This window comes from Podarcis muralis, chromosome 3 (genome assembly GCF_964188315.1).
Source record: "Podarcis muralis chromosome 3, rPodMur119.hap1.1, whole genome shotgun sequence".
NCBI lineage: Eukaryota > Metazoa > Chordata > Lepidosauria > Squamata > Lacertidae > Podarcis > Podarcis muralis.
Genome location: NC_135657.1, coordinates 61,945,897 through 61,962,184, shown reverse-complemented (window position 1 = coordinate 61,962,184; position 16,288 = coordinate 61,945,897). Strand labels below are relative to the sequence as shown.

The 16,288-nt window shown below is 39.8% G+C and overlaps 1 protein-coding gene across 3 annotated transcripts in view; it reads right to left on the bottom strand.

The window, feature by feature from the left end:
* The window catches only part of HBS1L (HBS1 like translational GTPase), a 44,455-nt gene that overhangs the window by 655 nt on the left and 27,512 nt on the right, over positions 1–16,288 (bottom strand). For 2 of the 3 annotated variants that reach the window (XM_077925969.1, XM_077925968.1), the window contains 12 exons: positions 14,409–14,653; positions 14,130–14,295; positions 12,999–13,116; positions 12,310–12,456; positions 11,863–11,937; positions 10,662–10,779; positions 10,455–10,523; positions 9,051–9,155; positions 7,019–7,109; positions 5,271–5,379; positions 3,935–4,035; positions 2,222–2,372 (listed from right to left, as the gene is read on the bottom strand). In XM_077925969.1, coding sequence (XP_077782095.1) covers positions 2,222–2,372; positions 3,935–4,035; positions 5,271–5,379; positions 7,019–7,109; positions 9,051–9,155; positions 10,455–10,523; positions 10,662–10,779; positions 11,863–11,937; positions 12,310–12,456; positions 12,999–13,116; positions 14,130–14,295; positions 14,409–14,653 — 1,495 coding nt within the window. Of the gene's footprint in view, positions 1–2,221; positions 2,373–3,934; positions 4,036–5,270; positions 5,380–7,018; positions 7,110–9,050; positions 9,156–10,454; positions 10,524–10,661; positions 10,780–11,862; positions 11,938–12,309; positions 12,457–12,998; positions 13,117–14,129; positions 14,296–14,408; positions 14,654–16,288 lie in introns of those variants that run through there. The other variant, XM_077925967.1, reaches the window with a different exon arrangement.

Genomic DNA, 16,288 nt, shown 5'->3' with positions numbered 1-16,288 from the left:
TAATTTTTTCAGAAAAGACATTGGCATTTATCCAAAGTGTACAAATGCAAAGAGCTGGAACCAGGTTTGAAGGTGTTACTGGGCAGGACCAGCACACAAGCTGACCATATTTTATTTATTTTTTACCTTTCATAGCTAACAGTAGTAGTGGGGAGTGGTAAGAATAGTAAGAGGGAGGGGAGAATTTTATATTGGGGAAATGGCATAGAGGAAAGGGTTTTTTTAAAACAAACAAACCCTCTCCTAGTAGCACAGCTCCAATGCAAAAATTCTTGCCCTCACAACCTGCTTTTAAACAAGCAAGCAAAGAGACATTTGGTGATCCAAGCACAGATCCCCCATCATCACATCTAGTTTGGCGCTTAACCTTTTGTGAAAGAACTCAGCAAGACTTCTCTGCCTAAGATCACTGTGAGGTTCCCTAAACAAAATGCTGGTGTGTTTGGAACTTTGGAAAAGAATGGCAACTGAGCGGGAGATATGATAGAGGTTGATGAGATTATACATGATGTGGAGAAACGAGAGACCCAGAACAAAGAAAAGTGTTTTTCACATATTTCATAGATTACAGACCCTGTTGTCACAAGTTGTAATGGGCTCAGATGACTTTAAATTCAGATCTGAGACACTTATGAAGAACAGGTTTTTATCAATAGATATAAGCCATTGTAGACTAAATAAAACCTCTGGGTTCAGAGGCAGTATTCCACTGAACAGTAACTGAGTCTGTGCACACACTAGTGAATAGTAGGTGGTCTGTGTGTGTTACCTTTATGGCATAGGAACAAGGTTTTGGACTGGGTGGACCATTGGTCGGATCCAGCATGGCTCTTCTTCTATTAATTGGGACTTGTGTAAGAGCAATGGGTTATGGCACACAAGGGCTACCTTCTTCTAGCCATGTTGAGCTTGGGATGTGACTAAGCACATAAATGAGTGAAGAGCTGCAAGCACAGCTCTTTGACAGCGCACTGACACATCATTCCATGAAGCCGTTTCTGCAGTTAGCTAAAATGCTGCCCAACTGTAAGGTTTAAAAAGTGCACACGCAAAACCTTCACAATTTTCGTTCAGGAAGATGACTCTTATGCCACCCTGCCTCAAGAAAAGTTGTGCCACTCAACTGCATAGACAATTCATCACATGACCTACTTGGCATCTCTGAAATACTAAAAACAAAAAATGCTTACATATACCACAGCCAAATAATGGCTTTTAAGCAGTATGCATTTTAACACAGCAGTCTCCTCTGAACTAAAACCACAACTTTGCCTTTCTTCACATTGTACCTTCTAAGAAGTTTGGATGGGCAGATAAAGCCGAATCAAGCTATTCACACATGTACCTCTCAAGTGACATGCTGTGGATTAAGCGAACTGAAATGCTGCCACTTTCTGCATTACAACAAGCAGCTGATCCACCATCTAATTTTCCGAGACAGACCATCTTGTCAGAACCTGATCCCCAACCTATTGAGGACTGGGATGACCAAGCCTCTTCTTACAGATTCCCAAACCCCAATCAAAGTAGGATCGATGCTGGGCTAAACCACCTCCATCAAGGGGAAAAAAACCCAGTCAGCTAACTAAAGGATAGCATAAGAAAAGTGCAAATCACCAAGGAAAAATAAGGAAGGCAAGATATGATTGCCATCTTCAAATACCCAAAGGGCTGTCACATGGAAGATAGAGCAAGCTTATTTTCTACTGCTCTGGAGGGTAGGACCCACACCAACGGATTCAAGGAGATTTTGACTAACTATCAGGAACAACTTTGTGACAGAAAGAGCTGTTAGATTGTGGAACAGTCTCCTTAGGGAGGTTGTGGCCTCTCTTTCATTGGAAGCTTTAAGCAAAGGTTGGGTGGCCATCTGCTATGGATGCTTTAGCTGAGATTCCTGCATTGCAGGGGTTGGACTAGATGACTTAGTCCAACTTCCAACTCTACAATTCTATGATTCTATGAGAATTGAGACCTGGACAGAAAAGTGTTTACAAAGATTTTGGCCTGGGAGACGAAAAAAGTGCTAATATTTCTAAGTGGTTGTTGTTTATTTCCTTTAAAATGTTTAATAAAAGAGTCTCATTTCCAAGCCTGATTAGCTATTCAAGTAGCCTGTAGTTCATTGTAGGTGATTTTTTGAAACAAGTGGCTGGAACCTCAACGCAAAGAATATACCACTTCATAATCAGTCATTATAAAGCATGCATACAAACACATGCTATACCTCCGTCACAACTCCTGCAGCTATGGTGGAGCCACTGTAGCGCAACATGAACCTTCCAAGTTCTTTGAAGTCTTTATAAAGTTCCAGAGCAACAGGCCTTTGTGTTTGCAGTTCTACTAAAGCATTCTGTCCTTTAGTCAAACACCTGTAAGGGGGAAAGAGCAACAGTTCATATACATTGTTATTGGATCTATTATTGTGCCTGTACACATGTGTTCAAGGAAAACACACATTTTGGGGAATCAGTAATACCAACTTTGGAATATTTACTGGCGACAAATGCTCACCGCAGACAGGATTGCATTGTAGATTCAGGTAGGTAGCCGTGTGGATCTGACAGTCGAAATATATTTTTTTTTAAAAAAATTGTCCAGTAGCACCTTAGAGACCAACTAAGTTGGTTCTGGGTATAAGCTTTCGTTTGCATGCACGGTAGTATCTGTGGAAGTGTGCATGCACACGAAAGCTTATACCCAAAACAAACTTAGTTGGTCTCTAAGGTGCTACTGGACAATTTCATATATATTTTTTTATTTATTAGAATTGCATTGGTTAGAATTACTGAGCTTACTTTGGAGAATTTAGCAGTACCAATTAAAACCATTTATTGACACGGCTTGCTTCAAAAAGACAGGAGTGGTCACACTGTGATCACAGCTGTGTTTTTTTATTCATAAAATAATTTGATTTTAAAAATAATGGTTTCGTGGCTTGAAGCACAAGTACAGAATTTTAAGCATAAAAGGGGCTAATAGCACATTAAACAGACCATCTTCTCCACATACCCTGGACTTTATTGTGGAAAAGGGGGAATGAGAATGTTGGAGAAAGAGAGGCAGAGTTGATTTATACAGTAGGAGGATCCTAAGCCTTCATGATCCAGCCTACTTAGAAGGAGACCGGGGAGAACAAAGAAGAAAGATTCACATGTAAAATACTGGCTTTCCTGATCTCTTTCCCAAGAGACAGCAAAAATAAGGAAGTTGGAAAGAAGTCATACAGTTAAGACTCTAATGTTTACCTGCCTGGGGGGGGGGGGGCAAAGAACTGGATTTCCACTATAACCTTGAGGTGCACCAAACCTAAGGCCAGAGTCCATGTCTGAGAGGCTGGACATAGCATCATTACACAATAAAAGCTCAAGCTAATGGAATTTTCCTAGGTCCACTTCAGTCGTATCAACCAAGTGTAATCCCACAAGGCTAAAAGTACAGACCCATGGTTACACCAGAGCAAGATATGCCGGCTGGCATCCATTGCCTTTGCAAGGAATCATTTTTTTAATTAATTATAAATCCCATGGAGTCCAAGCAACCTAAAAAAGTTCCAGTGTTGGTACTCTCAAAATCTCTTGTTGGCACTTCCGCAAGATGGAATCTCATACACAGAATTTTTTTAAAAAGGCAATTTGGACAGGAATATGATACAAGCAGAGAGAATATAAAACCAAGAATGGTACTTCAAGCACCTATCTCTCTAGAACTAAGAAAAGGCAGCCAAATGACATGCTCAGAACATCCGTAGCAACATATTTGTTAGTTTGTTTCAGAATGCTTTGAGATCTAAATGTAAGATCAACTATTTGCATTTTATCTGCCTATCTGATTATCTCTCTTCCCATTTCCACTAGGCTTAACATGATAGAAATTCGAGTTGGACTTGCTATGCAACACATTTTTCACCAAAATTTCCTCTTAAAATACTTACTTAGGCTTTTTCTTTGTGACTTCACCTGTACTCTTGTGAAGCACACTCAGTAACCTCCTAATAGTGGCAGGCTCGCTTACAGTTTGAAAATGTAAAAGCACCTGAAACAAGAGTTTGTTTTAATTGACAACGGTCTTAAAACTATTTTCAGCAGATGACAGAACGTGAACAAGACCGAAACGCTTCTATAAATGCATTTTGCAAGCTACAAGAAGAAAGATTTTGCACGAATAGCTGGGAAAGGTTCAGAAAAGGATAACCAGAATACTCAGGGGGTTGGAGCAACTGACCTCTAAGAGGAAGGGTTACAATATTTGAGGTTTTTTAGTTTAGAGAAAAGGCAAGTAAGGGAGAGGGACAGGATAGAGACATATAAAACTATGTATGCATGGTGCGAAGAAGGTGGATAGGGAAAAGTTTTTCTCCCTCATCAAATTATCCAATGAAGACGAATGTTGGACGATTCAGGACAGAAGGAAGTACCTTGTCACACAGCATGCAGTTAAACTATGGAATTTGCTCCCACAAGAGATAGCGATTGCCACCAACTTGGATGGCTTTAAAAGGCAATCAATGGCTACTAACTATGACAGCTAGGTTCTACCCCCATTGCTGGAGGTAGTATGCCTCTGAATAATTATTGCTGGGAATTACAGGTATGGGAGAGTTTTCAGGCTCTGCATGTGGGCTTCCTATGGTCACCTGATTCTGCACTGTGAGAACAAGAGCACAGTATGAAACAAAGCAGTTCCGTTTGCTAAATGATCTCCGTGTGCAAACACAAATTGCCTTTCTTCTCTTCTTCCCATGGGTCGCTGCCCTCTCCAAATCTACTCTGGAGCATTGAAAGATCCCCCAGAATACATTTAGGGGGGGGGTGAGTGGAGGGGGGTTCTGTTGCACAGTCAGAAATCCTTGTAAATACTTTTTTGGCTACCACCCAGAGTTCTGGACTAGATGGATATTTGACTTGATCCAAGAGGCTTTTCTTATGAACTCCTTACAATGTTAACCAAAACTGTCTCTTGATTTAATTGTGCAGTCCACATGAGGCCATCTTTCTGTCTCTCAGTCTCAAGTAGTGCTTCTGCCTACTATCTTAACCCATGATTTTGAGCCTTCAAAATATCACTGTAATGAATACAGCCAATCTTCTCCAAGAGCAGCATTTCAAGATGTATTCTCTGCTTTAGGATGTGTGCAGCAAAGCAGGGACACATCATTGTGCAGTACATACAGAATGAATCTGATTAAAAAGCAGGCACATGCATGACTGATAAAATGCTAAAACACAGAACGTAAGGTCTTCAGAAAACAAAGACAGTGCCACACTTACAGGGAATCCTTTGGTGATAGGAACTTCAATATTGAAGATGAGGATCCGAGCTCTGAAACGTGTGCAAGCTTTAATAGGTTCCTTGGGGCAACAAAATATGCACGCAACACTGCAAGAGAGATTGTGAAGAAACAAATCAGGCTAAGTGGATCTGGGTTTTAAATGTGGTAACACCAAGAGGCATGCTTAGATGACAAACTAACATGGAGACTGCATCAATTCCCACTGTCATCCTTTGGCCTATACCAGGCTGATGCCTTCCCACAGTGGCCAATCCTATTTGTGTATCCAGACTGTGCCAGGGTGAGGTTTGCCCTCAGCTGGGCTGGATAGGATTGGCAGCAGCAGTGCTACCAATAGGTACTCTAGAAGTAATGCATTTATTACTGTTTGGGGATTGCTAGCTCTTCTAAAGTGCACACGCATTCTGTTAGGCAGGAGGTATGGAAGTGGTTATTTTATGTATGTTTGGGTAGCACATTGCTTTCTACCATATCGTCCCAAATGCTCTACAAAATTCCACATACATAAAACAAAGCAGAGAGTAGAAGTTTGCTATGGGTTCTCCAAGTAATTTTTAGTGTGATGTGCGGAGGAAGGTGGTGCTATTTGTTCACAACATTATAAGTTGGGCAGAATTATGGATTACTGAGAGAGCTTTCAGCAGCAGTCTTCTTAACTCCTTTCCCCTCTCTCTAGCTACTTAGTCCATCATGACTAATACGAACAGTGATCACCATGTCAAGATCACTAAATCTCTTTATTTTCTCATCTCCATCTCCAATAATATAGATTCAGTCATTCATTCCACTAATTGGTAACAAGTACAGAGAATCTCTGAGGGTGCAATCCTAACCCCATTTATCTGGGAGTAAGACCCACTGAAATCAAAAAGGTTTCCTCCTGCGCAAATATGGTTAGGATAATGCTATTAAATATTGTTAATAATCAAGTGACCCATTCTCCTGCTTCTCTCCTTCACACATACCCAGCACCACCAAACTGAATTAACCAGTTAAGATTCCCTTAGTATGTCAACTCCAGTACTGCTCTACATAATAAACTCCAACGGTGCTTGTTTTTAAGGAGACTAGTACCTTAATGTAGAATGCCACTTTTAGCTCTTGTTTCCGCCCCCCGCCCCTCCACACACACACACACACACACACACACTTATTTGGAAGAAGACAAGAGCTAACTCTTCCTTGGTCATCATAGTCTCTTTGATACTTTCTGCCAAATTTAACCCCTTTCTGCTTCTTTTTTTGAGCCCCATTTTCTTTTGCCACCCTTTTACTGGTCTATCTCAGCCAAACAGCAGTCACATTGTACTGTTTCTCTTCCTTACAGTACCAAGTGTACTAGTAGTGTTAAAATACCGGTAACTGTTGTTCAGTAGCAATAAAGATTTTTGTAAAAAAAAAAATAAAACCCAACGTTGTACGCAATCTATTTGAGCACTCTTTTGCCTCCCAAAACTCCAGATGAATATACCAACAAATCGTTATGCCTAGTCCTTATTAATTTTTTTATCCCAACAATTGCCTGTCTGTGATCAAGACCACTGCCAGTTTCACATCGTCACTTGCATGCAGGCTAGGTGATTTGCAGTTCTCTTGCTATCCAGGTAGCAAGCCTCCCACACCCTCCCTCCCCAACCGGTAAACCACTGATTATCAACTGCAACGGTTAGAAAGCTTCATGTTAAATATAAACCGTTGCTTAGGCAAAGTCTTTTCTGTACTCACTTGATTTTGATGATATCCATGCCAGTCAAAGTGAGAATAACGTGATCTCCTGCTGCAGCCCAATCCACTGGTTCATCATGTAGGGCAATTCCTAGAAATGAGTAAAACCAGAACTAAACAGTGCACTACCTTGGTTTAACTGCTACAAACAGCTCTGTTTTTGCCAGTTCTGCTGCATCAACCACGACTCATCAGTTTTCAGTATGAATGAGGTGATAGTAAAAGCTGTTGACTAAAACCTCAGGCAGCTTTTCTTCTCGGGAACTACCATCATCTAAAGTCACCTTGCCTTACGGAGTGAGTTTTCTGCAAGTCAATGTTGAGCTATAAGCCTGTCACACTGCACAGGTGTCACAATTTTGAAAGTATGACTGCACAAGGATTTAAGAAGGAATTTATTATTTACGGTACAAGCACCCTATCCGCAAACTTTTAAATATCTCGGTCGTACCTGCTTTCATTTTTCACCAAATGAGTTTTTGTTTGCTTTCGACGTAATGGTGAAACAAATGGGTGTGCTAGGAAGCACACTAAACTCTGTACTAAATCATATGTATGAGTTACTGAAGAATTCCTGCACTTATATGCTGATGGCTAAATGCACGAACATCTAGAGCTTTGAAGCATTCATATGGTTGCTGGAAACCGTAACTGGAAAAAGGAGGCAATTTTGCAAAAAATATTCTGGAAATGCTGTACTTAATTTGAAAGTACTAAACTTTCAGAAAAAGCACTATACTGTCATATTAATTTAATGCTTGATTTTACAAAGTTATTGCCTCATATTTGGGATATACATAAAGCAAACCCAAACCAATAATAATAATAATGCTTTGTCCATTAAAACAGTATAATTGTTCAGTTTAATCTACAATAAAAATATTCTGCAAGTTGTGAAAACCAATAAAGTATAAACTTCGAATGCAGTCCAGCTATACACACATACACACTGACTCAGCTAATTCTAATGGAAATTAATATTGCTTTGGAATGTGACTTCTGTAAAGAATATTTTAAGTAGCCATCCTATATAAAAAATAATGTTAAATGAAATAAACTGAATCCTGACTACTAGGATTATTTTCTCACAAATGTTGAAGTATTACAGTCTGAAAAAGGCTGCTTAGAGAAATCTCTATATCACTTTCTCTCCCTCCCTGTCTATGGCATTCTTACTATGCCAGCTATTAGTGGAAAGTTCAACAGTAACATGACAGCAGCTATATTATTGTTTCATTCTAATAACTGAAATAATGCAAATTATTTAAGTACTTCCATACAACCTTTCAACCTAAGGAAATTTTAAACTTTAAAAATGTGTATATAAACACACAACCTGCAATAAAAATTACAAAATATCCAGTAACAATATCTTACTAATAAAATCAAATAGCAGCAATTAAAACAGCTGCAAGGAGTGAGCATAAAACTGGGTCGGATAAAACAACCAAGAAGAGCATAAAGACTCCAGCCAAATGAAAAGCTTGATGAAGGGGCGGGGAGGGGAATTACCACCTTACATTCAATAGAGGGAAAGCGAATCAAACATATCTAGATAGGGAATTGCACAACTGGGTGTTGCAACTGGGTGCCTTCCATTGCCACCAGCCACATTCAATCAGAAGGCAGCAGGATGTGGGGCAATACCTCTAAAATGATGACAATAGTGAACAGGTTTTTGTAGAAGCATGTCATTCAATATCTTGGCTCTAACCACCCACCCACCCAAAGTGGAAGCCAGTGAAGATGGGAGGGGGGCGGAGCAAATATGCTTCAATAAATGTAAGAGCGGTGCACTAATCCAATACTGATGTCACCACGGCAGTTAACCCTTTCTGCTTTATCCAGGAATGCATGCAGCTGCTGCAAAAGTGCTCTTGGACACAGCTGCTCTCTGGACCTCCACAGTTCAGCAGGAGGAATCACCCAATTTTCTTTGAGGTTTTCACATATGACAATGTAGATTAACGCATTCTAAAGCTGCCTGCAGGGTAACCCAAAGGGAGATCACCCGTCAGCCTTCATACTATACCTTTTACAGTGCAAGTTTCATTCGGAGGCATCGCTAGCAGCCGATCTCCAACTTGAACATATCCTGCTTCAATTTTACCAGTCACACAAAATCCCGATCCTTGATCTGCAACAAAAACGTTGGTTGGAGACAGCAAAAGTATCATGCAACTTCTCTGAAGGTTGCACCACCAGAGATGCAATTTTTGATAAGAGAAAAATAGGTGCACAATTGATTTTACATTGTAATGCAAAGCGAGTCTTTGATTTCATCAGTAAAACAAATCTCAAACTTTGCAATAAGGAACCAATAAACATCCAACCAGTTAGTTTTCTATTTGAAAAATGTACTCAAATATTTTATGTTCCGTTGGGCTACCTATCGTGCTTCAGTGGTTTTAAAACTACTTTCTCACCAAACCTACAAATATGTGACTGGCTGGAGATGTTAAAACAGAGGGGTTATGGTGGCACTATGGTTGCCATTCCAGCACCAAGAACTGTACTCTTCTGCAAGCGCAGTTCTCAGTTCAGTCGGGGATTCATAGTGGATGCAGTGTCTTCTTATTTCCTATGGTAGCCCTGACTGTCAGCTTCTTCCCTCTTTGCCTCAGCTTTGCCCTTGGCAGAATGAGTAGGGAGGAGGGCGGGGAGAAAACTAGAATTAGTTGGCTCTGCCTGCCATTGGCTCCAGCTCCTCCTACTACTGCCCACTTTGCTTTCCAGCCTACCAGTCCCAATGGGCAACAGCTGCCACTGCATACACAGAATCTTTCTTCGATGTGTGCCTAACCATTATTGGAGAACCAGGGTGGAAATTCTTTCAGGACACTTTTGTTCTGCCCTCTCTACGATGAAAGTATCGGGGAAGGGGAGTGGGAGAAGCATCCTAGATTCAAAAACTATTATAGGTGCCAACGTTCCCATGTGCCGACACATCTGCTGAACTCAGCAGGTGTTTTTTTTTTATTTTCACTTAACAAAATGTATAGAGCAACATGTATAGTAGCAAAGAAAAATCTAAGCCATTTACATTAAAAGTTTAAAGTACTTATTTTAAAAACGCAGAAAAAAATCAACAAAATTTAAAAACAAGTGCATTGAAAATACAGATAAGAACAAAGGAACTTAATAAAAGTTACAAAAAGTCTGGCCGATTCTCCAAATTTAAGAACTGCAGTGATAGAATAAACATTTATAATTGTGGATACTGTGTATTGCACTACTGCAACAAGCTATGCAATGACCCAGCTACACCAGTACATGCATTTCAATCAGTAATGAAAAGCAGGATATTACCTATTCTAAGTAGCATTTCTAGATTAGTTTTTTTAAATAAATATTTTAAGGAAATTTGTTCACCAGTGAAGGGAAATTGTATGACAAAATTTTTATTTTTTTTAATGCTGGAAGAAAACTTACTAACCTTTAAAAACATCCGATACACATAATCTGAATGGTTTCTCCACAGATCTCTGAGGTGGCTTGAAAGAATCTGTAAATAAACCAATGTGCTCTGTGAATAGCTATGTCCTTTACTTTCTTACAGCAAGCGATATTAATTTGTCTCTACTGCATTCCCCCAGCTGTGTACTGAAACTGTTCTAAAAATCTTACAGAAGTAAACACATACCTATTTGTTCTAACAAGCATTTTCCTTCATACCATTTGGTCAGCTCACTCGCTTGACTTCTTGTGACAAGATTTTCACCACCAAGCCCACTTGTAGGTATATAAGCTACGTCCGACTCCTGGTTGAGAGAAGTGTTTAATTTGCACTGTGAAATTGGAAAGCAACTTTTCCAGTATTCTAAGTAGTATTTCTAAGCTTCTGAAACTCAAACTAAGATTCTTCTTGTGGAAGATAGAAAGCTAATGCTACTTAATCAGTTACTGAAGTTAATTAATAAGTCCTGCACTTCACAGAATATTGAAGGAGAAAGTAACACCTATAGCAATCTGATCCTTTCATGACATCACTGTATAGAACATCTCTCTCATACACATCCCCACACACCTTGAACTGACCAATGACAATTCCCTTCACACCTCACAAAAGGCAGGGCTCAATAAATCTATTGGTCTTCTCGACAGTGACAAAGGGCCTCTCCCTCACCTTGCAAGCCTTGCTGTAAAGCTTGGCTTGGCTTAAACTCTCTCTCCATACCCTGTTCACCACGGAGGAAAGGAAAGGTGCTCTCTTTCATAAGCTGGGCTTCCACAAAAAGCATCAGCACTGCCTCGCTGCTACTTCTGCAAAAACTGAGAGGGAAGGGAAAGAAACCACACCCAGGATGGGTAGTCTCTTTCCCTTCAATTTAGTTTTTTTCAGAAAGCAGCGGCAAAATGCCAGCGGTGCTTCTCTAAAAGCTCAACTCTCTGGAGAAAAAAAAAAATACTACTCATTTCCTCCACAGACAACATGGACAAGAGGAAAGGATGCTCTTGTTCTGTAATTTTTTCTTTTGAAGACAGCATTGAAGTTGAAGTATTGCTCTCCCAAGCAGTGGAAGTGGATATAAAACATCTGTCAGTGGAAAAGCAGAGGACTAGAATTTTAGTTCGTTAAAAAGAAATTCTTGGCAGTCGGTAGCAAATTAAAGTATCAGCCCTTTGAAGAGCTGAAAACCTTTTTGCTAAATGCCAGCATAATTTTCAAGTCATAATTAGCCAGTCACCAGAAATTTTGTCACAGCCCTATCACTTATTATATCCACACATTTAGAATGGGGCAATATCATTTTGTGACCTTCCCTGTACCCATAACAGTGGATATAGTCATTGAAAACTTAGCCTTTTAATCAGTCACTTGAATTCTATATCATTTTCTTTACCTTAAAGCCAGCTTGCTTCAGGAACTGCCCGAGCTTACTGACAATCTCCTGAAATCTTTCCTGTTGCCAATTGACCTAAAATAAACACATAATATATCACCAAGGAAAGATAAAGTACAAACACCATTCTTAACACAAGTGAAAATTATCTCTTGCCAAGAAGCAACATTAGCAGTAAGACACCCCACCGAAAAATAATTATAAAATAATAAGATAACCCAGTAGAAAGAACACTGAGTGCTGAAAGAATCAAGAAAATCTTCATTTAAGTGTCAGCTAAGGCAATAAAACACTTTGTATGTGCACCATTTTTTCCACAGAATTTCATCAATCTAGAATTCAACAAAATATTACAGTTTCCTTGGAAAATAACCAAGCTCCATTTGTAACAACTTGTGTGTTCTCTTCTTGCAGAAAATAAATTTTAAGAAAGTCAAGGGAAAATACCTGGTCCATTTTATTGACAGCAACTGCCAGCTGTGTGACTCCAAGAGATCGAACCAACAGTCCATGTTCTCGTGTTTGCCCACCAGTCTCAAATCCTGCTTCAAACTCCCCTCTGCTGGCATCCACCACTAATATAGCCACATCAGCCTAAGGAAGAATAATTGTTACACAGTATTTCTTGGCATTTATTAACCATACACACCCGAGCCCAACCACATCTGTAATTTCTTCACAAATACGCTTCCTTTCCCCCTTTATAATAAAATGCACGCATATCTGAGTCACTCCAAAAATGTAAAGCCCCAATGGCGCCCATTGTATTGCTACAGTAAGAACTACAAAGCTAAGATTTGCTATGCTCTTGCACAAACAGAGGAAAATGTACGGATCTATTATATCTTTGGGAAAGCTAGTGTTTGTTTGCTTTGCATTTGGACAATGCTTATGATATAATAAAATTTTACACAATGGTTCCTGAGATCAAAAAGCAGGTTTGTGTCTATGTTTGAAGACAGCTGGGTGCCATTTTGAATCAAGGTGGCATACTGAACATTTCAAAACTGCACAGACAGATTTTAACCACTGATTTTAACCACTAAACACTGCCAGTGAATGAACTGTTACAAAACTCAATTCAATGTGTTATCACTTCTTTTTATAGACAGGTGATGCCAATAAAAAGTCTTTACCATTGCGGCTCCTGTGATCATATTTGGAATGAAGTCTTTATGGCCAGGAGCATCCATCAATGTAATAACTTTTGTCTTTGTCTCAAATTTGGTCATACCTACATCCATTGTCACTCCCCTAAAAATAAAGCACAGGCATGAAGTGTGTCACTTACAATCCTTTCCAAAGTTTACCTTGTATAAATAAATGAGTGCTAAAAATAAACCACCTTCTTTGGGATAAGCACAAAAGAGTCTAATGTGATTCTAGTGCCATTCTATGATAAAGGCACCCACAAAATAATTTTTTTAATCATGGTTACAAGAAAAAGCTATCACCAAGTTGATACAGCTAGCAATGTACGAGCTTGTGTCAATGTACGAGCTTGCAATATCAGAGGAAGCTATGAAATGAGAATGTGCTTACATGCCAGAGCACATCCAAGAATGGTCACCACACCAAAGAAGAGCAGTCTCATGCCTACTTCATCATGGAAACTGGTCATGCAATTCAGCACTAATTCTGTACATAAGCAATGGCAACAAACAAAACCCAGTATCAATAGCCTTAGAGAAGGATATTTGCAAACTGTATGGAGCATCCTGAGGTTCCCTGGAAGCTGATCATGGGTTCCTTAGTTAGAGTGTACTAACCACCACTCCCATGCAGTTATTACATCACAACCAATTCCATCACATCCAACTATGCACTTTTACAGGAGAATTCTTTTCTCAGCTAAAAAGCCACAAATATTGCAACAGTTTCCTCAAAAAGTGTGGCTCCAATTCCTAAATTATTCCGGTTGCCTTTTTTCTGAACCTCTTCTGACGCTATATTATTTACCAGGTGAACCATCTAGGACTAAACACAGTGTTCTAAGTGAGGTCACAGGAGATTCCTCTACAGGCAAGTCATTGCAGAAAAGATTCCTTTCATGCAGAAAGTTTGAATACAACAGCTTCTTTCCTCAATTCACAAGAAGGGAGAACAATTCTATCAGCATAGCATTTATTCCACTAATTTAATCGTATCTTATTCATGCTAACAGTAAACATCAATGTTAAAAGTGCATTACAAGTAATACTTCATACACACACACACACACACACACACACACACACACACACACACACACATTGTATATTGCTCACCTCTCTCTCTCTTCCCCTGTCTCATCCAAGACCCATGCATAAGCAAATGATGCCTTTCCAGCTTTCTTTGATTCTTGCTCATATTTGTGCATAGTTCGTTTGTTCACATTGCCCAGAAGATACAGCAAATGACCCATGAGGGTACTTTTTCCTGCATCAACATGTCCTAAGAATAGGAAATACATGTGGGATTATCTCTGATGGATACATGTTAAAAGCCACTTGAGGGAAGAATTGTTTATGTGTATTCAGATCATTTTCACTCCAAAAAAATATTACCTATTACCACAAGGTTAAGTAGATGTTTTCCTCCTTGTCTCTTCTCCAGCTCAGCTTTCACATCTATTTGCTGTTTTGCTTTTCCGGACTTTTTCACTGAAGTTGGTGTCAAGGTTGGTTCTTCTGATACTTGAACAGTCTGGGGTGGAAAAGCTGGTTTAGGAAGAATCTCAGTAACCCCCACGTTGGCATCTCCAGCTGAGAGTCCCTTTTGTGGCATATGCCCATTCTCTTCAGCATTCACACTGGAAAAAGCAAAGAATGAACTTTAAGAGAAGAAGAGTTTCACAACTATACAGAACAAATGAAATTCATTCTTACACGTTCATCAAAACTGCAAAATAAAGGAACAGAGGCAAGCTACCAAACAGTCACAGACAGTGGGTAAATACAGACAATCATTTACTGAACAGTGACTTACTACAGTGTGAATGTCAAGCAGTTGGCAGGGCAGAGCAGAATCAGTACAGAAGGGACTCATAGCACTCTTCTTCCCTGGAGTTATGAGTAGGCACAAAACTCCTTCACCACTTGGTCAGACCATAGCCTGCCAAATTGTCCTACTCACTCTGTGCTAAGTTCTCACTTGGCAAATGGTCATCTGCACTTACCTGCTGAATGGCTTGCCTGAAATGCTGGCTTTACAAACAATAAATGGCATTCCAAGAGTTATTTGGTAGGGTACCTCCACTCACAGAAGGCTCTTTGATCCAGCTGAGACTTCTGCTAGCAGAACAGGGAAGGGGGCAATTTTTGCCAATTCTCCCTCTGTCTGCAACGCCCGCCCCCCCAAAAAAAAACTGTTCCAGAATGGCGGGGAATCCTTCAGAAGAACATGGGAGGTGGTGTGCAGGGGAAAAAAGGGAAATTGGCAAAAGTCATCTCCCTCTCCACTGCACAGATAGAAGCCTCTGCTGAAATAGAACTATAAGTAGAGAGACACCACATGACATAAACCTCCATGTAAGCAATATTGCTGTGAAGGGGCTGTTTCTGCAAGAATTTAGTGGTCCTGCTGCACACAAGGAGCTCTCCACACAGATCTTTGGATCAGGACCATGGTCTGCCAAGAGTAATTCTGAAATGCATACTTTACTCAATTACTCTCAAGAAGACATTGCTGCTACATATGCTTGAAGGCCTACCAAGAGGGGATTTGGAACTGTGTTTGTGATTCTGAGTAAGTCTGTGTATACATACACACAGAGACTCTCCAGCAAAAGTGTCAGGTATATATGCACAAGTATGTGGAGGTATAGCAGAACATAAAGAAAATTAATAATAGTGAAAGTAGTTTAAGGTGGACCACCTGTTGTACTGTTGCTCAAGAGCACGTCATTTACGTTTGGTTCTTAAGCAAGAGTACACAGTCAGGATTACTTAACACAGGTTTGAGCCATAGCTATGAAGAGATGCTGAACATACATGCTTGCTTTATAAATTTAGAATGTAAACTATGAAGACTGCAGCAAGATGCTGACCATGCAAGATTGAAGTTGCTCCGTTTGTTTTAACGTAGATGTTTGATCACAATATGTGGTCATATCCATTGCCCTAAATACAAGTATATGTATGTTGCATTCAGACTGTTACTTCCACTTTACTGATTTTATTTCAGAATTCCCCCTCTTCAAACCTTCAGGCATAGGTCAATTGAAATGTCTGATTGAGAATAATTGAGTAAAGAACACATTTCAGAATTACTCTTAGCAGACCAAGGGCCTGTGTAAAGAGCTCCATGTTTGCAGCAACGCCACTGGATATTTGCAGAAGCAGCCCCATGCATTCTATTACTTGCCATGCTATTTATACATGAAGAGTTATATCTGCTTGTAGGCGGCTCTTTAATCTAGCAGAGGCTTCTATCAGTGAACCAGTCC